The following is a 27,946-nucleotide window of genomic DNA, read 5'->3' as shown; positions in this document are numbered from 1 at the left end:
TCTCTTCCCTGTCTTGGCCTCTCTCTCACTCTCTCTCACTCTCTCCTCTCTGTCTCTATGTCATTTTTTCTTCGGCTAATGGGGCAATGTGTGTTTGCCTGAGGTGGTGTTGCTATGAAGGGAAAACAGCGCCTTGCGTTACTTCTGCTCTGCTGCCTATTTTTGAGACGCCACTGCTCTCTATTCTGCATATGAACCATTGAAGGGCAGCCTGGGAGAAATTCCTTTTGATATAGAGCATAACAGAGTATAAATAACCCACACAAAAGACAGACTACCAGCATCACTGTGCAGGAGGAAAGACTTTCCAGCCAAGTGACCCGCATTCTGTTCAAGATGGGGATAACTGACGTATAGTGATACAAATGTAGTAAAAGAGTTGTCAATCACATTTCTTTCTAAAAATAACACGATAGTCCATATCCTCTACCTCCTTGGACATGTATAACATACTGAATAAAAGAGAGTGATTAGTTGACCTTCAGGAACCCTTTATAATGGGTTTATAAGTTATAACTATTGGCTTTATTAATGGTTAATACATTATTTACTAATCCTCTTTCGTCAGTTAAAAGCCCTTACTGTAATAATTAAAAAAATGGGTTGCCAGATTGTGAAAAATCCCTTTGACTTATTGGACTGTACGACCACTTCACTTGTAAAATGAGTTTCACTGGATCCGGACCAAAGTTGATTTATTAACAACTTTATTAACACCAACAATATTTTCAGTATTAATGGCTTACCAACATTTATAACAACATTACACCAAAGAGAAACAAGAAATCAAGAACCTGGCAACACAAAATGTGTTCTCATTAACAGCTGATACTGGGCGAGTAAAGGTTCAAGGCTCAGCTTTTTTGTCATTATGCAGAGAGATGCTGTTTTAGCCCCCTCCATGCTACGCACAGACGAAAGGTGGGCTACAAATAAGGCAAAGACATTAGTCAAATTACAAAACATTGATTTGGTAATAAAATAGAACAAAACAAACAGTGATAGTAGCATTGGAAGAAGAAACTGCACATTATTTACGATGGAAAATATACAGATAAGCATGTATACAACGTGTACAAAATCACTGTAACATTATGCTGTAAGCTGTGGTATGGAGAGTTAAGGTAGGCCTAGTCCAAGGGAATGAGGGTAGTGCAAAGGGAGTGATAGTGGTGTGATAAATGATTTACCATTAATAAAGCAATTAGTTCCGAATTATAAACCCTTTATAAAGGTCACCCTGTTGGAAAGTATAGGTTACCGCATAAAAGATAACGATGTAGGGTTGACAATAACCTGAATAAAGACTTGTAGTGACAAGGCAGCCATGCACGTATTCACACACATTATTAAAATTACTAAGCATTATGACACTAATTAAATGGATGTGCCGGAGGACTGTGTGTATATACAAATGTGAAAGAAGAGAGATAGTGGACGGTCTTCTGTGACTAACATAGAAACAGTGCTGCATGACCACCGGTGCTCTGTGACAGCTGGGTCCAGTTGAACTGACAGTCTGGTTTTGGAGCGCCATTGGCTGACAAAGTTGTCAGTCCTGGGAGCAGATCCGCCCATTGTCCCTGCCGCGGCATGGGAAAAATCCTTTGAAGTCGTGAAGGCGGTGCCAAGAAATTATGCCATGTGGTGCTCAAAAGCGGCGTTCTCATTGGACCACAGGAACACGGTTAACGCCCATTACTGAAGGAGACCCTATCTGATTGGCTGTATCGGCCACCCCAGATTCCCCGTTTGCGCGTTCACAGTTTTCCTATTCTCCGTTGACGTTTACGTCAACTGCGTGAACCTCCTGCCACGACGGCGGAGCAATCCCTGTAACCTTTTACGGAACTGGCGCAGCTAACGTGCGTAGCGACAAAGACAGCGAGCCCGAAACCTATGGGGAAGGAATAAAAAAAGAAATTCGGTATCGTCGCACTCTGTACCTAAAGACCATCGTTTTCTGAAGAGGTCGCTGCCCCGGAGCTTCGGTGAGGACACAGAAATTTGACGGCAACGAGGGCGGTCTTTGATTCAGCGCGGAGCCGTTGAATTCGTGGAGGAAAAACTGGAACAACTGGCAGATTTTCCGTTGGACGGTCTTGTAGGCTAGGGTATAGCGAGGGAGCCGCCATGGCAGTCGGATCATTGAGCCTCCACATCGGGATATGAAGAGGAGCTGCATGTGTCCAGAATCGTCCAGAAAAAACGCCGCATTAACCTTTAGAACCGCACCGGATCAGCCCTCCTAACACCTGATCTCTCCCTGCTTCTCCTTTGTGAAATTGATTCTGCACCCAGAAAGAAATTGGTTTTAATCGGGGTGGGGGGGCCACAGGGAGAGGCCAGATTCATGACTATTTTAGTCGGAGACTTGTCTTCAAAGGTCCGCTGAAAGAAAACCTGGAATATAAGGAAGAGAATGCTGCTCTGATTGACCGTTGGTGGGCAGGAAAGGGTAGTTTATTAGGCGATAAGAACTAACGTTAGAGTGAAGGATAAAGGGATTATAGTGTGCTTCCTTTACTGTCATCCTTTTTTTTTTTTGGATGAGAAGGTTTAACGAATCGATCAGCTCTGCCGTTTAGCAAGTCACAGTCTCCCGAGTCGAGAGAGAGAGAGAGAGAGAGATAGAGCGAGAGAGAGAGAACCAAAGGGATCGGATCATGTCGGGTCGGCCCAGGACCACATCCTTCGCGGAGAGCTGCAAACCAGTGCCGCAGCCCTCTGCTTTCGGCAGCATGAAAGTCAGCAGTAAGTACACCCTTAGTATTTCTCCAGGAGCCTTCCTCTGCTGCATGCACCAGGCCCAACGAGGGTTACAACGTCCTCGCGAAATGTCTTCACGCTAACCGGGTTGAAAATGTGTCACGCGAGCATGACGTTAGCTCCAGGTAGCCTAGCCTAGCCCTGTCATATATCTGTGTTACTGAGATTGGACGGTTCTGAGTGGCAGACACGCACGCACACACGCGCACACACGCACACACACTGCACGCCTCGGTGTGAGCACACACCGTTGGCCTCTGATGCGCGGCCCCGAGGCCGGTCAGCCTGACCAGGGTTAGCAGGCCGCGCCGGGCAGGGCCGGGCCGGGCCAGAAGGAGCTACGGTTGGCACTAACCCAGGTCAAAAATCCAGCCCTCTCATTGCACTGCGGATCCGGTCCACTGGGGTGCGGATCAGATCTCATAGCGGTATTACTACATAGCATACAATGGAGTTTAAGCGATAGGTTCGGTTGTATTACGCAACTGCCAAAGCGGAAGGTGCGCCCATGGTTGACTCGGGGCGAAACTGACGTGATCCTGGAGAAGGGCAGGTTCATCGATCATATGGGCCGTGTCGAAATCGGTGTGACACCCACAGCATCCTGTGTACACGGAGCCACGTAGGGACACCGTGCCCTAGGCTGGTTTTAGACTGGCTGCAGAGATGGAGTTGGTCCATACACGTATCTATTTTGATAACTGCATTATATCGTCTCTGCTACTATTTGAAGGCATGTAGAGCTCACTCACTTTTCCACCTCCTGTTAAATGTCTTCTGTCCTCCTTTACAAACTGGCTTCTTAAAGCATTTTATCACACTGCACATGTGTGTCAGAGATTGCAGATAGTGTTCAAGTCTGGACCTTATAAGATGGTGCTATGAGTCTGAATATGGGGGTTTATCTTAACATAATATAGCTTAAATTAATATTACAGTTCATGAGTGTTCTGGCTTAGTGATATGAATTACTGATGATCATATCCACATTATTGACGGCTGTCCTGATTGGAGACATCTACTGTATACCGACCCTTTCTTATCTTGCATGGAGGCACACATTTGGGTGTGTGTGAGGGGGAAAACTTAGGCTGTTAAGGAATGTTGCTGATGCTTCAGGGCTGTGGTGTGATTATGATGTGTGTTATCGGGGTAAGGCTTCAGGCTGAGGCTCTTCTCTGGGCATTGGCACTGGAAATCACTCAGACGAGGACTCCCACTCGCACAGACACACACACACACACACACACACACACACACACACACACACACACACACACACACACACACACACACACACACACAGGAAAATGCACACCCATCCCAAATCTTAATACATATCTTGCCCCAGATACGTGTGTTGAAGCGCTGCTGTGTCCCTGCTCTGCAGTTTAAAAAGTGTTGTGCCAATCAATAAGTCAGCCGAATGTCCTAATTGTTGTTCAGATGTAAGCTACGGAAATGTAAGGCGGACCTTGTGGACTTAACGTTACTTGAGCGTTGCACCGGTGTCTCGCTGTGGTTTTCTCAACCCCTAAAATGTGTTTTCTCCTCGAGACTCATCTGCTATGCCGATACATCATTATCAGTCATTAAAGGCTGAAGCTGGAGTCACCCAATGAATTGTGTTTAATCATTTGATTTCTACTAGCAGGTGGTGTTCAGCCCCGTAGAGGAAAGAATTTGATTGCATCGATGTCCCCTGTGACAATCAAGTCAATACACGAAGCAGCAATGATCTCTCAAACTGTATTTTAACGGGAAATAATATAACTAGGGATTTTGTTAGCAAGACTTAAACCAGTTCAGCCGGAGAAGACTCTTGAGCCCAAACAACAGCAATCATATCATATGTTACCTTTTTGTAACGATAATGGTTTTCCTTCAAAGTAGTGACTGCAGAAACCTTATATAGACTTTAAAACAAATCAGATTAGTCATTCAGAGAACCACAATTTGCAATTTCAGCTGTGTCATGATTGTACTTTGGACTAAATTTATATAACGCCATGTCACCTTGTTATTATCTACCTAGACTTGTTTTCTCTTCCAGCATGTCTTCCACCATTACCCTGACCTCCACCATCCATTGGGAGACATATCACCTCCAGTCGTGTGTGTGTGAGTGTGTGTGTGAGAATAACTCTGCTGATTATCTCAAGCAGCTGTAGTCAGTGTGTATAATTCTGGAGAGAACACTCTTACCCCTCCTACGCAGACAGACAAGAACACACACACATACATATACATACATCCGTTTGCACACCCACATGAGCTCTCTTTGGTTTTGTTTTTTGGGGTGAGGCAGCTGGCCAAGAACAATGAGCGGCCTGTTTAGCATTTCAAAGCTGCAGCTCTCTCCCACTCTCCCTCGTTCCCTATTTACTCCCCTTTCCTCTCTGTATACTCTTTCTCGTTTTTTGCAAGTGACGATGGGAGCAAAATGGACCAATTATACTCCTTGATTCCAAATTGAAACGGAAAGCAGACGAGACGCAGCAGAAACCTCCCCACAGGATTGAAGAATACAGCGGCGTTTTGATGGATGGAGACACGAGTGAGATGATCAATCTGTGGGCGGTCTGTTGGGTGTAGTCGGCGCGGTGGCCGGGCTGGGCAGCCTTAACCCTGCAGGCTGCACGCCACTGTGATATCTAAAATCTCTCCGCCCACATGGTGTCTGGTTAAAAAAAACCAACCACTGATACCTCGATGTCTTGATCTGTTGCTGAGCCAAAAGTCTATCCGTGTCAGCGATGACATTCCTGCGACTGGATGTTCCAGTAATGTAGAGAACTGTCTCATCAGCCTTGCACACTCTGCTCTTTGCATGAGTGTGTGTGTACCTGCACACATTAACACCGCGCGTCCTTTGTGCCTCAGTTTTTTGTTGTCCAGGAATTTAGAAAATCACTTTAATACTTCACTCAAAAAATGTCCCTTCGCCCTGCAGTCCAGTTAGTTGCTTTCCGTGCATTTTGTAGCCTAAAAGGTTTTAATGTGTTCAGCACACTAACGTGGTCTTAACCCAATTGAGTAAGTGCATTTTAAAGTGATTGATAGTGATATGATAGTACTCGGCCTCTGTGTTTTGAAGTCACAGTGCGTGTGGTATCTGTGATATCATTTAACTGCGACCACCAAACGGTTAATACATGCTGTATAAAGGGTTGTGTGCGTTTGCCAAATTTCAGAGAGGAATGTACACATCAACAGTTTGGCAGGTGCACATTCTGTGGCATTCGCTCGTAGTGATTCAACATCAATGGTGTGAAAATGATCCCTCATGTAGTAAATATATGAATAATGTTACCGCTACAGCCTGATAATATATCGTAAATTATTCCCCGTATAGTGCCTCAAAAGTGGGTAGCTCGTGTAAGAGCTACCCATCTAGTAATAAGCTCCAAAGGGGAACAAATACACCTTTACAATTAATGGTCCTCTGGGAGTAAATCTCAAGGTATTTTTTTTTTTTTTTTTTTTAACACCACGTAATACTTCTTGGCCGTATATCTTGGGAGAGTTGGGCACACTGTAGGCATACCAGCAAGTCTTCGACTTCTAGGAGCAAAAGATTTATTGGCTCAAATGATGCCCAATAAAACGTTGAGCTCGTGAAATGATGTGCAGAAGTTATTTCAAAGCATGCGACTGTACATCACCCTGGTAAACCTCCGAAAAAAATTCAAGTTTGCACACGTGTAGAAAAGATTTGCAGTCGGTATTATCTCAAATGCATTTTGCTTCAGGAAAATACACCCACTTTTGACTACCAATATATGTTGATAAGTTGGCAGTGGATGTTTGGTCTTCTTTACTTTAAATGATACCCAGGCCCACACTTGTCCTGCAATGGCTCATCGGTGGTGTTTTTTTCCCGGGCCACATTGAGTACACATGTTATGGCCGGGGCTATGGTCTGGTGACCTGAATTGGCTATTGATGCCTCTGGCTCCTGTGTCACTCTGTAGCCGAGTGATACAGCACATGAACGTGAACTGTGATTTGTCACGCTAATTATGTTCTCGTGGCAGACTAATTGACAAAGTAATTATGCTGCAAGCACATGTTGCAAGGTGTTTGTGCTTTCCTCTGTAGAGGCTGTGAGTTACATTTTTGTTTCATTATGTTTGGGGCCAATTTTTTTTTTTTTTATGACAATTCAGGTTACAGATGGTTAGTTTGGGCATAACTCAGTTTATTGAGAAGCTGCTTCTAGGTTGAAATTTGATTGTGATTGTGGCTATTTACTACCAGTATAAGATGGAGAGGAATCCGTGTGAAAATTGATAGTTTTGAAGTGCTTAAGGCTATCTCAGATTAGTGTGTGAAAGTTTGTGCTTCACACAGGCTTCCAATCGCTGACGTGCAACTGCAAGAAAATCAATGGCAATCTGATTGCTCGGTCATTCCTTGTTTGCATCAGTGTGAGATCTCCCTGTGAGCTGTGTGCGTGTGTGTGTGTGTGCGTGTGTGTGTCAGCGTGTGTCAGCACAGTATGTGCGTGAGTGTGCAGACATTTCTCCCGGTTTTAGGAAGTGCAGAGGCGTCATAGAAATGGCCCTGCTGTGGGCGAGTCATATTCCTCTCTCTCTCTCTCGCGCTCTCTCTCTCTCTTTTCGGAAAGTCTATTTTTGTCGCTACAGAATCCGTCTTCAGTTTCTCTTTCTAGCCTCGATCCTGGAGAGTGACAGTCTGTTGGTTACCTTTCGCCCTCTCTTCCCCCTCCACTCTCTTTTTTTCCCCCTATTCTTTCATCATAATCACATCTTCAGTAATTGGACCACTCCCTGGTCACACAGTGGAACATGGGGGCGTAGTTCTTTCGTGTGAGAGAGTGTGTGTGTGTGTGTGTGTCTATGCAGGCACTACTTGTGTCAAAATCAATAACCCTGTTGGGGGAAAAAAATAAGCCCAGCAAGCCAATGAAAAACGGACCAGTGCACCTCTGCACTGGTGTTAGAACAACTCAAGCCGTGCAGGGTTAATTAACCCAATCGTGTTGTTGATTTAAGAACTTTAAGTTACCAGAAGTCAGCACTAGATGGTCACTACCTCCTCACATGGACAGGACGCTGTGGCCTGCCCGTGTCCTCCACGTGGAGCTGGTTTGCTACCACAGCACGCTGCACAGCGTTTCTATTAAATAACACCATGATCTGGAACAGTCACGGTTATTAAGCAGCACTAATCCACCCAGCAACATGGCTTTGTACCCACTGCGAGCTGTTAACAAAGGACAGTCTTGGCAACTCAAAAAAAAATCTTAATTTAGACACTTTTTTCACAATTTCATTCACAAAATGATTACTTTAGGTGCGTGGGTGTTTTTGGCTCAAACGCAACCTTCCACTGCTGCTGGTGTGAAAGAGGAGTATGCTAATGAGACTAGTAATACAGAGGGTGGAGCAGGTGTCGCGGTAGGATTTTGGTCGCGTTTTGTGGTTAATTTTGAGAGCTTGTAAGATAGAGGAGCGGGCCCGCGACGCCCGGTCGTCCTGTTCGCTGCAAGCTAATGTGAATTTTGCTCCTCGACACTTCTGTGGGGGAAGGTAAGGGGGAGGCAGAGGGAGAGAACCACTTAACCAGGAAAAAGCCTCCACGTCGTGATCTCAGGGGAGCAGAGCTGGTTCTGACTGACAAGAGAGGAACGCATAAAGGGGAGGAGGAGCACGTGAACGCAGACTCCAATCTATAGTGCATTAGCCTCATATGCGCTCTTGTTAGCTTTTGACTTTTCGCTGATAATTATCCTGGGAATTTCTTCGGCCTCTCTGTACGCCGTGGTCGGGTGAGTCCCCTCAAAGTACTCCCGACGCACTGCAAACAAATCTCACGTTCAAAAGACAATCTTCTGAGCTCGGGCACTCTGTTAGAGCTCAGCCATGACTCAGCCAGTCAGCTGGGAGCTGATCAGTGCAAGCACAGCTGTTGACCACAAGTACCACAAGTACTGCTGGAACAAATGGGGGGGGGGCTGAAGAAGGAGGCTGTTTCTCTCGGCCAAGAAATCTCTCAGCAGGAATTCAACCTGTGAGAGCAAATGATGATTTTGTTTTGTATGCAAGTTTAATGTCTTCAGGGCTTGGACTATTGGTTGGGCACTACGAGCAATTTAAAAATGGCACATTGGAAATTATAATGACATTCACAAAGCTTCACATTATCTTGGCTATCAGTCTCTAATGTCAGTTTTCTCTCTCTCCCATACTTTTTTAAACACTACTCCTAGATTTACGGTGCAGCATTTGTGCACATCATCACTACTACTACTTCTCTGTCCCTCTCTTTAGGAGATAAAGATGGCAGCAAGGTAACGACAGTCGTGGCCACCCCAGGCCAAGGCCCCGACCGGCCACAGGAGGTGAGCTACACGGACACGAAGGTCATTGGCAACGGCTCGTTTGGCGTCGTCTACCAGGCTAAACTCTGCGACTCCGGAGAGATGGTCGCCATCAAGAAAGTCCTGCAAGACAAGCGGTTTAAGGTAAAACAAACGCACTGCATCTCTCAGCTGCCGCAACTCTCTCACTTGTCAACGAAAAAGCAAGACGCTTCCCGACGGATAAAAGCAGCATCGATAAATAAGCATGCACTTGTACTCATCCTTTTTCCCTTTAACAGCGTAACGTGTAATGACTGCGACTAAGTAACTGTGAAAGAGACGTGAATGGAGTGATCCTTCACAAGAACAGTGAGATCAGCGAAGCTGCGAACAAAGAGAAAACAAAGGCGAAACTTCTTAGCGTTTCGCTATTTGACACATCCTTGCTTTAACGCGTGTGTTTTCTTGCAGGAAGTGTGTGTGTGGTATTGGTGGGAGAGTCTTTTTTTATTTTTATTATTTTATGTCATTCATCAAGTCCACACAGAGCTCTGCAGGAATTCCTTCCTGTGCTTTGAATAGATTTGACGGATGGCTTGTTCCTATACTGGGGTGACATCGTCTGTGCTCCCTTTGCTCTTGGCCGGTGTGGGGAGGGGGTGTGGGGAGGGGGGGGTCGGGCCTCCGTGTCCCTGCTGCTTGCTTCCAGCTCACAGATAAAAGACCTGAGACTGCCAAGCCTGCAGGACAGCTGTTAAGATTCTCATTAAGTCTTCAGAGCTGAGGGTAATGGCTGCACAGTGCCTGCAACGGTCATATTATTCTTTTCCTGTGTAATACTGCATACATGCTCAGCACGTTATCAAACGGGGACCAGTGTTGAAATCATGTGTTTTGAACCTATACACTACATTTGTTTGGTACACCTAGCTTAAACTGATCGAATACATCAGCGCTGCAATAAATCCTACCTTCATTAAGGTTATATTATGAGAGTGGCCAACAATCATTTCTATAAATGGGATGGACAAATTATTAGTAAAGCATCTCACAATATTACACTATAATATGACAGCACCCAAACCCCAAATACCAGCTGTGTATATATATATATATATATATATATATATATATATATATATATATATATATATATAACCTTGAAAAGATGTTTGTGAATGTTACGTCCAGGGTCACGTTGATCCCTTCTATACACGCAACATTGTAGTTTGTCGTGTCTATATCCCACATTCCCTGGCTTTCACAGACCAAGGCACAGCATACAAAGCCAAAGTACACTGTTAAGATGATGCAATACAACGTGTGACTATAATGTTTTCCATATGTGCGCTGTAAAAAACCTGCAGTCTGGCTCTGTGATTGTGGGTCATTTCCACGTCTTGTAGTTATAAAAGAAGAGATTAGACATTGGTAAGAGGCACCTTTTTTTTTTTTTTTAAAGGATGTGTTTTGTTAGTTTGGGAAAAAGGCTTTCTCACTTTTTCACTGAGACTTCGATGAAGGGGTCGATGCCACACTCATGTGTGTCCAGTATTTATTTATGAAGCTGCAGCCACTAGCTTAGCTTAGCTTAGCACAAAGACTGTAAACGGAGGGAAAAAGCCACCTCGCTCCATACGTAACAGAATTCAGCTACCGGCAACTACTGTTTCCCCGTCTTTGTGCTAAGTTAAGCTAACCGGCTAATGGTGGGCTCCTAATATTTACTGCACAGACATGAGAGTGCCATAAATCTCCCAACTATCAGAAAGAAGCAAACTAGCTTAGGCTATGAATGCTGTTATATGTGATATATTTGTCCCTATTGAGATACTCGCTGAATACAAAGTTTATCAATGGATTATCTTGATTTTAACGGGTAAGACTGAGCTCGTCTATTGATTCACCATCCCTCCGCTATGAGGGTAGTGCTCATTATTATCTATTGTGTATCTCAGGGTGCGTTAGGGGAGAGGACAAGGACAGTGAAGGCAGGACAAGCTTAGGTGTCCCTGTACCTCCAGCTCCCGTGAGAGTCACTTAAGTTCAGTCAAAGTTGACTCGGATGTGTTCGCCCTTCAGCGTTTTTCTCTGCGGGACTGTTGAGTTGAGGCAACCGGTTCAGCTGAATACTTCAGCAGCTCAGTGCCCTCAGGTTTAACCTTTTTTTGGAGGATCAGCACAGTTCTTCAGCAGGTGCTAGTCCTTCGCTATCCAAAACCAGACAAGATGAATGATGTCCCTTTTTTTTTTTTAATGGTGTCCACAATCTGTCACAAAATCCACATTTGTTTGGGACACAAACTATTTGTGACTGCATGCTGGCCACGATAAAGTCCTATCCTGCTTGTCCTGTTAACCTGTGGTTAGCAGGACACGCTAGCAGATGGCATCTTTACACAATGCTCAGCTGAAGATCACCCACACTGTTTTCTTCTTTTAGTGTTAAATCTCCTCCTCAGAGCAGAGCCGCTACCTCAGCCGTCTTTCGCTCGGTCTGCCTTCTCTTCTGTCTCATTGCTTCTACTCGCCCGGCCGGGCCTTCACTGCGAACAGCTTGTTATAGAAAAATGAGGCAAAAGCGCGCTAAGACTCCTCACATGACTGCCAAGCACGCGCCAGTAAGTGTGTGTAACCCCCCCGACACACACACACACACATTTATTTATTTATATATATATATATACAAACACCTGCGTTCTATTTTCTTCTTATTCCTTTTCCTCTTCAAAGGTTTTCTCTCTACACTTCTGCTTTTTTTTGTCTGATGTGGTGTTCATCTGTGAAGTGAGCCTGGGTTAACGAAACAATACCAGTCCAACATGAATGCTTTATCTTCTCTCACTCACACACACACACGTACACATACACACACACATTTCACGAGTCAAACAGGGTAATCATGTGAATAGGCTCTGTGTTAGGATGGAGATGATGAATATGTGAGGCAATCTTGGTGGGCTTACAATATGCTCTTGCTGCATTATGGGATAGGTCCTCCTCCACTCCCATCAGAGGGATCCTATATCATCCTGTTGGAAAATGGATGCGCACACACACACACACACACACACACACGGTAATAGCACATACACAACATTGTTAAAGGTTGAATCTGGTAATTTTCTGTCTTTTCATTGTATTTGTGACTTGTTTTGGCAGTCAAAGCCTGCTGGAGCTTATCCCTCCGCGTCATATTGTTCTCCGAAAACTAAACCCATCATTGAGCCACATTGTTTCACGGGGCGACATGTTTCATTACAATGAAGATGGACACAATCTCACATATACCACCCTGCTACTGTCATTATTCACCAGAGACGCAAATGTGTATTCATCCGCAGCTTTTCCCAAAAAATGCACAATTTACATTTGTTTTTATTAACTTTGGCTAAGTTACGTATTTGTTATCCCTTTTATTAAAGAGTCCATAAGCTGTTACCAAAGTGTGTGTGTGTGTGTGTGAGAGAGAGACAGTAAACATCAGCACCTCCAAGGTTTAGCACCTCTAGCAACCTGAAATTGAGGCGTCCTCTCTCTCTTTCTGTCTGCTGGCCGGTGCTGCTGACACACTGGAGGATGGCCGGTCAGCAGGAATGACTGCAGTATAAGTGGAGCTGGGCAGGGCTGCTCATCAGCCTGTCTGCTCCTCCTCCATGTGGTACCGTCTTTCTCACATACAACACAGGCACAGCCTCAAACACTCCCACTGAGCCACTGCAAGAAGACGAGGGCGTTGCCTGCAGTGCACGTTGCCTTCGATGGCTGGTCCGTGACCCACGCGCTATGATGTCACTTTAAGACGTGTGTGTGTGTGTGTATGTGGTAGTTGTGTGACGGGTGAAAAAGCATGGGCAGGGGACTGTGGGAACCATTTGTTTCTGCCTCTAAGTGAATTAGACTGGGGTGATTGTCTCTACCAGGCCATTGAGCTGGAAGATGCTGCTGCTGAGATGGCGAGGTCTTGCTTTAATGGACAGACGACTCACTCTGCTCCGTTAAAAAATGAATGAGAGGGGATTAAATCCTCATAAAGTGGCATAGAAGTGTGGAAGGACAGCAGCTTATCACCCTGCACCAGTCAGCATGGCCCTGATCCACATAACGGTGGATCTCATTAGTCACCCTGTCAGTCAGCTAGCACAGCTTTTCACTATGTTTTGTCATCTTTATTCAGACACTTCCGGCTCATCAGGCAAATTCTCAACCTGCTGTATGTCTCAAAGCTGTAGAGCGTAAACATTTAGCCAATTCATTGATTATAGTTATGGTATTATTTATAGTTGCCAGTGTCATTTTAAAGCAAAATGTACTTCCCAAATGTGGATATTTGCTGTTTTTCTTTTCTTTGGTTGTGACTATCTTTGTTTGTAAGATAGAAAAAGCAATTTCAAGACATCACCTTTAACTTGTGATGACATTGTCTTTGTGTTTTCACCTGTCATTATTTTAAGGTCCCAACTATCGATCAAGTTCATTATCTTTAATTGTTCCATCTACAAAATGCCAGATAGTGGTGCGAAATGTGCTAAAGCCCAAGGTGGCATCTTCAAATGTCAAAACAGCCCAACAGTTAAGTATCAAATAAGACAAAATAATTCCTCACTAGAGACTGGAACCAGGCCTGAAACAATGAAGTGATTATCAAAAGAGACAATCATTTCAGCTCTAAAGGGCGAACACATCGGAGTTAACTTTGACTAAACTTCCACGTCCTCCAAATACATTTGAACATTTCACGCTTAGAAATGTTGGGTTTTCAGTCAGTCAAGGCAGCGCATGAGCTGCTCTCCTTTTACACCAAAGTCCCACGTTGAGCACATGTTTCCTAGTACAGGTCCGACCTGTGTGCTATTTTTTATTTTTATTTTTTACACCAAACCTGAAGCCAGTGTTTACACAAACAGCGTATCGGGTCACTGCTCTGTGCTCCGCTAGTTAATCGCTCATCCCGTAAGAGCACCGCTGACCCTTCTCCACTACTGGTCCGTCACTCTGTCTGTTTTAATTCTGCAACGGAAGCTTCTCAATAGATGTCGGCTGTAAGCTGGTTACTCTTTGGTTGTATACATTATTTGTATTCGGCATGTACGCGCCTTGATGTTTACAGAAATGGTTAATCCAAAATACCAAATATGAAAAACCTGGAAATTATAGTTCCATATTATGCAGATTTAGCGTTTATGCAAATAAGAGTGACGGACAATTATTTATTTTATGTAAATCCCACATCCTGGCATCCTTGCTGTAATAGTCTCGTATTCAGAATGCTAGTATGCAAGTAATTGCGGTTAGCGTGGGGGCTTCATGCAGTTATAGTAATTAATAGTACAAAACCCCCCCATTCTACTATTCAAGCCGCTCAAAATCGGAACTATAATGAAGCCGTTATAGCTTTATGTAATGCTTGAATTCCTGCCCTCCCATGATAATGTTGAAGTCCATATGCACAACCGCTTTCTGCATGGACACACTGTATATGAACACAGATGGGTCCAGTGCTTACACATCTTGTTCCAGTGGCCCCGTGAGGGCCTGTAACTCGTCGTCACACTACAGGCCCCAAGGCAACTGTGACTTTAACATATTTATTTCTCACATCTTCTCCTCAGACGTGTCCTGCTTTTCGAGGGGCTTTTTTTTCTCTCTCTTAATTGTTGCTTCCTTTGATGAGAACAGGAAACCTGCCACACAATACATAATTGTGTCATCACGTTTCAGCCCCATGGGATTTATTCGACCGCGAAGGGATGAATGTCAATTTCTTTCTCCATTTATCGGCTTTCTTTTGCTGCTACCACATCCAATTTTCTTAAATCCTGGTTCCTGATAAGGTGGCACATTGAGCTTGTGACAGTGACGTGGCTGACAACGACGTGACTGTTTAAAAAATGCTGGTATATGTGTACCATCAGAGTGACCTGTAACTAACATGTCACTGGCATGTAATGTCTAACTTCCTACTGGACTGTTGGTCCACTAGAAAGTGTTCAAGACTCTCTTCTTGAACCATGAGCCTGAGTCTTGCGTGTAATATGAAAACTGTAACGTGTCCATTCCTGTTTTTATTTTGTGCAGAACCGTGAGCTGCAGATCATGAGGAAGTTGGACCACTGCAACATAGTCCGCTTGCGCTACTTCTTCTACTCCAGTGGAGACAAGGTCAGTCGGGCTGAGTGTGTCTGAGGTTTGTCTCTGGACTGCATTATTAATTATGTTTGATACCGCTCTGCAATGTAAGCGTCAATACATATAGAATATTTCGACATAGTCTTTTTTTTCCTGATCATTTTCTGCCTCTTTTAAACTTTTTTTAATGTATTTTTAATGTTGCTGTGTTGGCTTTTGAACTCTCGTCCTGTCAGCTGCACCCTTTTATGTCGTCCTCTTGGCCTCGATAGGGAAGTCCCTCTCTCTGCCTCTCTCTGTCGGCCATTGGAGGTCTCCTGGAGACTACAAGGCTGGACTATGTCATATCGACCAGCTGAAAAACAGGCAGAGGTCCAAGTGTCATATATAGACACGAACCTGGCAGACGAGCTGTTGGGACTATACCCATGACTCTGCAGTTAGGAATTCTTCCATGTTGCACACCTACCGAGGCCAAGGAAAGCTGTGGGGGATTATAGAAGGGAGGTGATGATGTGGGTGGGTGGGTGGGTGGGAGGAGAGATGACTGAGTGATGGTAAGGGAACATCTATTTGCCAGAGGGTGTCAGTTTATTATAGACTCACCCCCCCCTCCTCCCATCCATGCTCTTAAGCTCCACCCAGTCCCCTTGCCTCGTGCCATGTGGTCACTGACCTCTGGGAATCTCAGCTAATTTCTTGGTATACTGACAGCTGTGACTTGTCTAAGAAATGACCCTGCAGATTTCCCAACATGGCTTTTGCATCTCCTTTATTACTTTCACCTTTACACCTTTTAAATCCCCCCCCCCTCCTCCCGTGTGTCCTCCTTTCATGTATCCATTTCTTCTCCCTCCTCCTGTTCCCCCTCACCACATCGCTCCAGGCTAATTATGGAGACTGGCACTGTGTTGTTGGTATGGGGATTTACCACCCATAGAGCCTTGACTTAGAAAAGAGAGGGTAGGGTGGGTGGGGGGGCAGAAGTAGGCGAAAGGTAGATCACCTGGATAGGGGAGCTTAGCGGATGGATGGAGAGTTACAGATGAATGACAGATGTTGGCAGAGGGTGAGGCAGAGATAAGATGTGGTCAGGTGTGTGTGTGGATGCTGTTGGTGTCCTGATGGGAGGGTTCATGCTGGGTGCAGCTGTGAGCCAGTCTATGACTGCTGCTACCGTAGCGGCCAGCATGTGCACAGGTAGTCTTGCGTAACTGCTGGCATGTGGCGTGCTTGAGACACACGGTGTGCTTTTGCTTTGACCCTTTAACCACTTGTATAATACTGTTCAAACAGAAGGCCACAGGTCCAAACAGCGTAGGCAGGTAGGCAAATAGCGGATTGACTTAAAAATGTGCCGTTGCAAAGGTAGTGCGTGTAAAACGTTGAGCTGACATTGTTGCCTTCCGCTGTGGTTACTTCACGCGCGCGTGAAAAGGCACAATTGCTTTGAATAACTTTGCTTGATTCTCTGACATACAAACATACATATCAGCATTCTTGCCTGCACGTAATGACGCCACAGGCTTCAGTTGTTAACAGCATAAAAATAAAGATTCAGTTCGTCCTCTAGTTTTGTTGCGTTTACTGCATTGACATAAATTGCTAATGTGAATTAAAAAATTCATAAACCATTGGAGTTTATTGGCAGGATTAACCAACTAGGCCTCGGGTTAAAAAAACATGTTGTTCAGACCCCGTTGACCCCCCACCTGTTGTCCAGTTCCCATTAAGCCCAGTGAACACAGCAGACTACAGCTGGAAGCTCAGAAGGCCCCTGTAGATCTGGGCTCTGAAGCAGTTGTACACTTTGTGTGGTTGGTAATCCAACCCCGAGCTGAGGGAGGAACTGCCTGAGCTGTTGTCTGTGCTTTTCTGCGTTTGTCAGCTTTGAGCAGAACTGTCACATCTTTGTATTTCCATGTTTGATCCACGGAGCTCTCATCTTTAGGCTGGATAGACAACCAGGCACTGCCCCGTAAACCGCAGGGTTCACCGGATTCACTGTGTGGCGATCACTTTGTGGTAATTTAGGGCCCTGCCTCAAAATGTGTGTTGAAACCTAGTTTCAAATCCTTTCAGTTTATAGTGTGGAGGGGGAGAAATGCTTGGCTGGGCCCACGGCTTAGTTTTTGACCTGGGTCCCCGTAGCAGGTCAATGTGACCCTCATCATCTCAATGTTGCTCTCTAGTTGCTTCTGGGTAATCAGCCAGGTCTGGTGTGTAGTCAGTTGATTTATGTGTTTTCCATCACATGCTGAGCACATGAATAGGAAGCCCACATGCTAATATAAGCTACACTTGTGGAAACTGAAACATTAAACTGTATATTACCACACAGGTTCCATCTATCCCCTTCTCTTACACAACACAGCATCATGCTGATTATGTATGTTATGTAGAGCTGAGACAGTTGTTCAGGTGCTGGCAGCTTTTCTCAGCAAATTAGAAGCTGAATTATTTAGCCGGGAGTGAACAAGGAGCCAATCAAATCCCCCCCCACACCCCCGGTTAACCATTTGGGAACAAGCCAAGGAAGTGGCTTTGTAGTGAGGCAGGAAGTGAGTCATCGCTGTTGCTAGGCTAAATATAGCTTTGATGGCGCTTAGCAGGAGGCGGAGCGGGCCTTCTAGTCGTCACAAATGTTATCAATGGGAGTTTTCTAGTGGGTGCACTGCACACACACACACACACACACGGCATCGAGACAGAGAGACACACGCAGAGAGTGTTGGGGGGGGGGGGGGGGGTTGGTGATGCCAGTGACAGAGTGTGGAAGCAAAGCTAACCATGTCAGAGCTGTTTGAGAAATGCTGCTCATCATCACTGATATCTACTTTAGTCTGTCTCCTCGTCCTCCTGACTTGGTATGTCATTCAGTCACCATATATGTGCGTCTAATTGTCTGAGTGGGAGCGGGAGAGAGCAGTCGGTACACAGCAGGGCATTGAGCTGACAGAAGTGTACCACACAGTCTGTCTGGGAGCTCTTCACGGGACCAAGCTCGTTCATCGTGCTTTGCAGCCAGCTCGGTCCACCAACACTGCTAAAAGATGGGGTTGTAGACCCTGCTCCAGACCAAATGATGATTTAATTAATTCAAGTTGGAAGCCTTGTCATATTACCTCAAGGCAGTGTGTTTAACACTGGCCAACAGGGCAGGTCACTCCTCTGCTGGTGATATAAAACATAAGAACACTCCTCTACAGTGTGGTGATTCAAAAGGGTGTGAACAAATGTTTTTTTTTAATCCACCGCTGAAAATAGTCCCTAACAAAGGAACCGTTAATGTTCGAAAACAGCATTGCTCAGCTGTTTTCGGAAGTTACTGAGCATGCTTTAAAGAAAATGTAACTATGTTATCAGTAGAAACCAAGAGACTCTGGGCGTCACAGGCAGGGCAGCGAGGTCAGAAAGAATTGAGAGAACCATTGTTGTGTTTTGGTGTTTTAAATGGGATCATAATGCCAGACTTATCTGTGAAGGAAACTTATAAAGGCACTTATTCTGGTGGTGAAATCAGCCCAAATAGTCTACTTACCCATCGACTCCGCCATTTTAAGGCTCGACTGTTCCTCCCTAACAAACCACCAGCGACAGAGAGGCTAGCTGTGAATGCATGAATTCATTTCCGTACGAGCTACGAGTGTGACTTGACTTTTAGGCCTCAAACAATGGACTCCCGAGAAACACCAGACGACCCGTTCTCGAAGGAGAAGGGAAGTGTAGGGTGGAGAGTGGCTTCTGATGCAGCATCCTTTCAGGGTCAGCGTGCTCCAGAGTTTAACGCGCACAACCCCGCCCTCCAACACAGGCCTCCTCCAACCAGGAAATGATGTCATTGTCTGCGGCCACTGTCGGAGCACAGGCCGTTATGACGCATCGGTTGTGTGTTTCCTGCCCTCGGGGGACGAGTCCTACACAATGGATCCCCAGTTAGACTGTGAAAAGTAATCGGCTACATCAGCTCACAAAGAGCTTTTTTCAGCAGGGAAAGAACGTAACGTAACGGCCGACAGAGAGAGGATGGGAAGAAACTATTCTCCAAAATAAATTAACATGTGGCAGCTTTTTTTTTTTGCATTGTTTGTTGTCATACTCAATGTAAAAGTAACTGTTTTGCTTGACATTGCAAACTATGATAGATTATTTTTTTTAAATATATATTTTTGCATGTTTTTGCTCCTCTCCAACAGAAAGATGAAGTGTATCTGAATTTGGTTCTGGATTACGTTCCTGAGACGGTCTACAGAGTGGCCAGACACTACAGCCGAGCCAAGCAGACTCTGCCCATGGTTTATGTCAAGGTGTGTGTGTGTGTGTTTTCTTAACCACCACGACAGTAAGTGGTGTGGTCCGCTTTATTAACAAAACCTGGGAAAGGCCATATTAAATCAAACTCCGTGTTCAATATCTTCTAGCATCATTACTGTCTCAGTAGAGTACCGTATATTATATCCAAAGAATGTAATAAACCAAAGGGTGTCGTCTCTGCTCCATGGTGTTAGTGAACGATATGTGATGAAACTTTCATTTACTTTATTAAGACCTGAACCGTAGGCATCCATAAACCCACTACACATTCCTAATAGGTTTGTTTTCTAAATTAAAATCTGCCCTACACCCTCAAATCTACTGAAGTTCCACTGAGGCGTGCTGTCAGCTTTTATTTGCTAAACAAGCTAAGTTTACTATTATGAGGGAGAATTTTAGTTCAGCACCTGCACCTAAGAGGCTAAATGACTTCTAAGTGATCTGTGATTAAACGTTTCTCACTGACACTCTTTACCTCTGTGACACAAAGATTTGATGTTCTGTTTACACTATTTTTCATTCGAGTTTCCTTAAAGACATGTGAAAATGAAATGTCACTATATCATCATTTCTACAACAAAATATGCAGAAAGTAAACGGGTGACCAGACCTTTTCACAGCACTGTAGATTACCAATCTCTGCCTCCGATGTGATGCGTCTGTTCCACACCGGGAAGCTTGTTTGTCACTTATTGAGTATTTCTGGATTGTGACAGATATGTGAGGCAAATGTGTGAATAATTTGCGACGGCAAAAAAGTCACTGCACATTGCCTGTCTCTTCAGTCTGAATCATTTTCAGTGAAATAAAAAAAACAAAAACACCTCCAGTTGATTAGTTCCACGAAGCGGAGGAAGCACTCAGTTACCTTTTTAACTACACGCACCAATATGAATATTAATCAGTACAGGAAATGTGGGATGAGAAGAGCTTGAGCGCATACAGTATTGGTTCACCGTGTTACCGCAAAGAAGCATTGTTTATCACCTCACAAGAAAATAATGTAATGTGTTTGACATTCAGAATAGGTGAATCATATAAAGACGTCGCCTGCTTTTGTTCTAGATTTTGTGTTGGTTTAAAAGTGGTAATTGTTTCGCATAGAGGACATAAGAATCTGTTTTGTATACGTATATCGCCAAGATCACAAGTTTGGGATTGAGTCTGAGGGGCGAAAGAAGGCCTTGCAGTTGCAGACACGTGTTTTGTTTTATCTCTACAAGGCCTTGTTAACAAGGGTCAGGAGTTTACAGAAGCAATGCGAGACGCTGTCGTTTAAACATGATCAAATGTTACGTACTTGACCGGGCTGAAATTGATTTCTTGAGTGATTGTTTCCAGACTTTAGCCCTGTTATGAAAACTGAGCTTGCTGTGTGTGTGTGTGTGTTTCTGTGCGTAGTTGTACATGTACCAGCTGTTCAGGAGCCTGGCCTACATCCATTCTTTTGGGATCTGTCATCGGGACATCAAGCCCCAGAATCTGCTGCTGGATCCAGAGACCGCTGTGCTTAAGCTCTGCGACTTCGGCAGGTGAGACTCGGTAACTCAGTAAATGTTACGAGTGAACAGTGGTCAGATTTCTTTTTCCTGTAGTTCAAAGAAATAGTTTGACATTCTGAGAAATGCCCTTTATTTGCTTTCTTGTAGAGAATATAAAGCTGCAGCCGGTTAGCTTAGCTTAACGACTGGAAATGGCTCTGTCTGAAGGAAACAAAATCAAATCAAATCTTTATAGGCTCTGATGGGTGATTTTCTTTACCTATGGATAGAGCCAAGCTAGCTGTTTCCAGTCTTGATGCTAAGCTAACCATCTGATGGCAGTTGCGTCATATTTAGCATACAGACATGAAAGCGGTATCAGTCTCCTCTAACTCTCAGTAAGAAAGAGAAAATGTCAAACTCCTCATTTGAAAGAATTTGGTCTTCTGCTGAGCTAAATGTTTGCTGTTAAGGGTTCACTGAAGAGCTTGATGCTCCGTCACCCAGCGAAGTTCATAATAAGCAAGTAGGCAGCATTTTTTATTATTTTTACTTTAATCAGAAACTCACTTACTTTTCTCTGTAGATCCTAATCACAAGGCTTCTCTTTAGGTTCAATGATGATGATGATTATGTGCTTTTGATTCTTTGTGCAGTGCGAAGCAGCTGGTCCGTGGAGAGCCCAATGTGTCCTACATCTGCTCTCGCTACTATCGAGCCCCTGAGCTCATCTTTGGTGCCACTGACTACACGTCCAGCATAGGTAGGCTGACGCCAGCTGTCACAGTCAACACTTTAACCCTTCAGCCACTTAATAAGCACATAAATGATATTTGATTGTACAGATAAACACATACTGACTGAGATTATCAGATGTTCTGTATTATTTGCTGCTCACGCAGACTCGAGGTCATCTCTGCCCTTCTGTTGCTCGTATCGGGCATCTTTCTTTCCTTTCGGTGACCTGTCTTTTCCTCTTTTTTTTTTTTTTAGATGTGTGGTCAGCCGGCTGTGTTCTGGCAGAGCTGTTGCTAGGACAACCAATCTTCCCCGGTGACAGTGGAGTGGATCAATTGGTTGAAATCATCAAGGTAATGACTGGTGGTGACCCACAGGTTGTAGAAGTCTTCATATGTGATGCTAAAAGTTTCTTTTGATGTGATGACGAGGAATTCAAGTTATAGACATAATGCTCTTGTTCTTTGCTGTCTTTTTTTTTGTCTCCAGGTTCTCGGGACCCCAACACGAGAACAAATTCGTGAGATGAACCCCAACTACACCGAGTTCAAATTCCCCCAGATTAAGGCACATCCTTGGACTAAGGTGAGTCAACAGGTACAGGAGCCCTTTTACTTCTCTTAAGATCCACCGCTGCTTCATCTCGTGTCTCCATGCTTGTGTTTCCAACATTACCCGCATGTCGCTCCGCAGGCATCCAACTCCATCACATCCACCCAACATAAGACCTAAACAGCCCTGAGCTGAAGGATGACTGATAAAACACACAAGACTCAGTCAGTTGTCATAAAACTCTATTTAGTATTAGGATTTCACAGCTCAAACGCCACAGTTCTTTGAAATCAAGCTAAGAAATATGTTTCTTCCTTAGTTGACAATTTGTCCATCCTGCTCAGTCGGTCCGTACTTTGCTCTGCGTTATCTGTCAGTTTATTAAAGACAGGTTGGCCTGTCGACATCAGATGCATTCGTTCTCCACTTCATGCTCTCATCTTGGTGCATTACAAGTCATGGGGAAAATAAAACGGGTGGGAAACGGTAAAGAGACATTCTCTCTTCCTGGCTTTCCCTCAGCAGTCCCACCCACAGATCTTCCATTGGATAGCAGGGTCATGCAATAAGCAGGCAGTATTTCATCCCGTTGGCCTCTCAGGGGCCCTGCAGTGGTCGCTCTCTGCAACTGCGTTCAGTCAGTACAGCTGTTCACTGCTGCAGCAATCAAAGCCAACCCTTCATTGATTTTTATTTACCCCTAAAAGCAAATAATTACATTTGACTGACTCATAAAACACACTGGGGATATTCGTTTTTCATTTTCAAGTTCATTTTGCGTGTGTGTGTGCGTGTGTGTTAGCAGCATTGGAATATCTTCTTTTATTTGCCAACACTTGAGAACAGACTTCATGTGGTCCCTGCTGACATCCGTATTTGTGTCTAACTGTCGTTCAGGTGTTCCGGCCGCGTACACCTCCGGAGGCCATCGCCCTGTGCTCTCGCCTGCTGGAGTACACGCCCACGGCCCGCCTCACCCCTCTAGAGGCCTGCGCACACTCCTTCTTTGACGAGCTGCGCGACCCCAACGTCAAACTGCCCAACGGGAGAGAGAAGCCCTCCCTCTTCAATTTCACCACCCAGGGTGAGCACACGTGTATATATATATTCAGTTTGTTAGTGTAGAGGACTGAAGTAGACCAGCAAATATTAACATTTTCAACTGAAACGGAAGCTGTTGCATGAATATTTTGAAAGAAAAGTCAATTATGTCAAAATGTACACGTTTGCTGTTTGTCTTTCAGAGTTATCCAGTAATCCCTCTTTGGCCTCCATACTCCTCCCTGCCCACGCCCGCAGCCAGGCCGCCGCCTCTACCCCAACCAACACCTCTGCCACCACAGGTTTGACCCACGCTTCCTTCAACTGGCCCTTTATGCTGCTTGAAGGCTCTATTTATCTGTTAGAATTACTAGTTGTGACTTCTATTGCTGCTAACTTGAAAAAGAGTGTTAAGCGCCAGTGGACAGTATATTTAATTTGAACTTGTGTAAAAAGCACTGCGGGTCGTTGCAAGTTGCTTTGACCAGAGAGTTGACTGCTTACCTTTTCTACAGCATTGCAAAATGCATCCTTTCACACATTTATACCTGAGACTGTCCAAAACAGCCAGTAACTGTTGGTCACTGAGCAGCTCCAGTGGGGTGTAAAAGATCTTTCTTAGTAGTAACTGAGGAAGGTGATGAGCATTACCTCTTCACTTTCCCTGTCTATATTTTCCCAGTCAACTATGTGGCTGCTGTAAAGGGCGACTCATCACTCTATTTGTGTCCCCTGTCACTTTTGCTCTCCCTCACTCGCCAATCTCCTCACAATATTTGTTTAAGTAATTGTTTCGCTTGAATGATCATCTCCTCTTCCTGTCCACAGATGGCAGCAGCACAGAGCGAGGTCCCAGCACCACCACCGCCTCTGCCTCGGCCTCCAACTCCACCTCCTGAGCCCACAGATGACCCGCCCCGCCCCGGTCTCAGCCCCAGCCCACGGCCTCTCCATTGCCCCGGCCAGGGGGGGTGAGCTTCGCTCAGCTCTGCTCTGACCTGCTCTCCTCCCTGACAGCAGCGCGGAGTGATGCCGACGCTGTCCGGGTTCAACAGCTAGCCAACAGCCCCATGCCACGACCACAAACAAAGCATCCCTTACCCGCCCTCTTTTATCCCTGACTGGCCCCTCATCCAGCTGTTTGAACTCTACTCCATCCTCCGTCAAAGACGTCTCTCCGTGCCCTTTCAACAGGGAAGGAAAGCGCAGGGCCAGAGCTGTTGTCGACTGTACTATTGATAAAAGTACACTGTACATGTATACACAATGCTAGCCTGCTAATGTTTGTAAGAGGACAATCTGTAGAAAAAGTCCTAAGCTGTTCCCCTTGGCCCTCTCCCTATCTGGCCTCCCCCCCCCCCCCCTCTTTTGTCCTCCTCCACATTGTCCCATTTTTCTGCACCCTTTGACCTCTGACCTCATGTGTCCCCTGGCCGATCCCACCTATGGTTCCTCCTGTAGTGCATGGCCTGAGTATGGTTAGGATCACCCGGGGGGTCATCCGCCCTTTCACTTCACACCTCCACTTCCACAGACCAGGCATGAGGCTCACGCACGGGTATACACACATACACACTCATAAACACACACACACACATGGGTGCATGATGATCCTGATGTATGTGGAAAGAAGCAGTCCACTTGCGGGGGTAAAGTTTGGACGTTTTTTTTTTTTTTTTTTTCTTTGCCTGGGGTTGTTTTTAAATGGTCAGAAAAGCTGTTTTACTCGACCTTGTTTTTAATTTTAGTTTTGTACTCCTGGGCAGATGTTTTCGGATTGCCACGTGCAATGGATGTGACATGTATCTGGTCCTGTGTGCTTGTATAATATATACATACAATACAAAAACAAACATGCATACATACACAGTTTATATATTACTTTTCCTTATGTATAAAAAGTATATATAGATATATGTATATTAACTACAATGGTTCAGAAATCATTTATGGTGAGCTCATATCTGGCTGAGCAGTGGCAATATTTGCCGCTGCCTAAGGACAATAGATTTAGATATGGTGGTGTTTTTGTTTTCTTTGCTGGAGTGTGGTTAGATTCCAGCAGTCTCTTCCTTGTTCTCCTTGTGTTGTCTCTATTAAGGCTGTAGATGGATTTAGGGCATTGCTCTATTCCCCGTCTTTGTACCGACTCTGTCTGTGACAGTGTTTCTGTGACAGTGCAGTGTCTAGACAAACACCTTTCCCCGTCTCGCTCCCTCCTCTTTCTCTCCGTCTCTGTGAAGAATTCAAGACGTTTCTTAACGCTTCTCTTTCCTCGACGCCTTGAGAAGTCTCGGCGGTGGTCCCTCGGCTCATCTCTGGCTGTCTCACGTGTTGCGACCACTGACTGAAGTGTTAGCCTAGCCTTCTTTCGCCTCCACCCCGCCGCACATAGAGCCACTCGGTACAGTCTGTCCAAGCGTCTTATTTACAGAGAATACTCACTACATTAAAAAAAAGAAAGAAGAAGAAAAGAAAAAAAGCAGAATTTGTATATACAGTATAAATGCTCCTCACCAAAATTCTGACATGTATGACTTGTATGTTTTTTTTTTTTTTTTTTTTTTTTTTTTTAATGTTGATTATTTTTTCCATGTTGTGTTCAAGGTATGTATATATGCAGACCCATGTACTGTTTATGAGCAAAAACAAAGATGACAAAGGGTATGGAAAGACATGAAAAAAGATTAAAAAAACAAAACAATCAGGGCAGAACTGATGTTTGTGGATATTGTAGATGATGATGATGATGATGATCAGCTTTATCCAGCCATATGTTCAATCTTACCTGTACAGTACAGTAGATGACAGCTGTATTATTGTAACAAGAACTAGTCATGTATAGTGTAACTATAGTTTGGAGTGCCTTTGCTTTCATACACCTTCGCCTTGTTCCCCTCCTCACCCAGCCCCCGCCATCACCCCCCGATTGTGACTCTCCCTTTGGTGCTGTTGAACGTCCTGCTATCCCGCAACACACACACACACACACACACACACACACTCACACTGTCCCACTTGATTTTCAGTCCCCTCTACTCTCCCCTCTTCCCCTTTTTCATTGCACACTTATTGTAATATACAGACATTGTTAATGGAAAGGGATTTTTTTTTTTTCCTTAAATGAAGAAACGATTAGACAAGTGTTTATTTTAATAGTTGTTTGTCTTGGACACACATGCACGCACAAACATGTAGACCATAGTTCTGGCACGGACTCCGGGGCATGAAGTGAGGGGAGGGGGGTCCTCGTATACTGTATGTGTATATATATGTATATACACAAACAATACAGTACAGTTTCTGTGTTAATCACAGTGTTGGTTCTGTTACCAAAGCCAAACTAAGATGTAGTTGTGATGAGCCATCCTCAGAGGCAGTAATGTATTCTGTCTCTCTTCTTCTCTCTCTGGATATTTTGTTGTTAATCTGTCCTCTTGCTTGTTCTCCTTCCTGTCAGCATACTTGGACGGTGGGAGGGATTCAGTAGCACCTAAGGTCGAGTCATGTAGCCTCTCTCCTGTCTCCTGCTTGCTGTAATTTCGCATTCATGGACGTGTTGCTAACCACCACACAAAAGTTTGACCACCTCACCCTTACCCCTAACTCCAGTTCAATAAAAACACCACAAAGGTTACCAAAACAGAGAACAAGCAAGTATACATGCTAGTATAATATTATACTAGCATGTATACTATGCTAACTGGGGTTAAAGAAAAGAAAAATCATAGAAAATACTACAAAAACATCCTGTATAACAGTACTACTACTTGAATGCCTCTGTTTGTGACTGAAATTTTTCTTTTCTTTTCTTTTTTTTTTCTTTCTTTTGTTCTGTGAAGGTAAGCTAAATGTGCACCTCTGTAAATATTCCCTCTGCGTGCTCTGAGGAATAGTTCCCTGGTACTGTAATTTGCATTAAATAAAGAGTAGGATAGCCTGGAAATGATCAAGCTCTTTGTCTGTTCCATCTTCTTTTAGTGCGAGGGCAAAATGGACGTCAGAGATGGTATGTATTAAGCCTGAAAGAGTGATTTAGTCTTAAATACATCAATATTTTCAGAAACATGTGACGTGTGAATGTTCCAAAGAGTTATGACTTGGTCTCAGATGCCAAATGGCAGAACCAGCAGCTACACATTTGACATACTTTAGAACATTGTGATTAAGTTGATAAGAATTTACTCTCACTATACTTTGCCAACAAGTACACAAGATGCTCCAGCATAATCCAAGATGTAGAAAAGACAGAGAAACACCAAAATCTATAAGCTCCATCCTCTGGGTTTGAAAGACGAGGAATAACAAAACACAGAAACGACTAAATAAAAATGATTCTAAAAACTTGCCAGGATACTTTTTATGGAATTGTTTCGGTTGTGCCCTGTGATCTACTTGACAATGTTAGCCTTTCAATTGACCACAGTGGGGCAGTGTTTGTCTTATTGTGCTGTTAATGGAGCAGAGGCACCATCACGCACTACAATCTGGAGAGCAGTTTTATTCACAGTAAGTGGAGAGCATCTGTGTCTCACATGATGGCATCAAAACACTAAACAACAACCCGAGGCCTAAAGCACAAAGATTGCCTTTG

General features: G+C 44.5%; 1 protein-coding gene across 1 annotated transcript; it reads left to right on the top strand.

The window, feature by feature from the left end:
* Positions 1 to 1,931: 1,931 nt before the first annotated feature.
* On the top strand, positions 1,932 to 27,289 carry gsk3ba (glycogen synthase kinase 3 beta-a). Its single transcript, XM_079170136.1, has 11 exons — positions 1,932 to 2,754; positions 9,066 to 9,259; positions 15,176 to 15,259; positions 19,423 to 19,533; positions 20,942 to 21,072; positions 21,678 to 21,784; positions 22,015 to 22,112; positions 22,249 to 22,344; positions 23,209 to 23,395; positions 23,556 to 23,654; positions 24,181 to 27,289. Exons 1-11 carry the CDS (start codon positions 2,667 to 2,669, stop codon positions 24,249 to 24,251), a joined length of 1,266 nt encoding a protein of 421 aa, XP_079026262.1. The 5' UTR covers positions 1,932 to 2,666; the 3' UTR covers positions 24,252 to 27,289.
* Positions 27,290 to 27,946: the final 657 nt, after the last annotated feature.

The sequence above is a fragment of the Pholis gunnellus genome, assembly GCF_910591455.1.
Source record: "Pholis gunnellus genome assembly, chromosome: 12".
Taxonomy (NCBI): Eukaryota; Metazoa; Chordata; class Actinopteri; order Perciformes; family Pholidae; genus Pholis; species Pholis gunnellus.
This window is presented reverse-complemented; position numbering and strand designations above follow the sequence as displayed.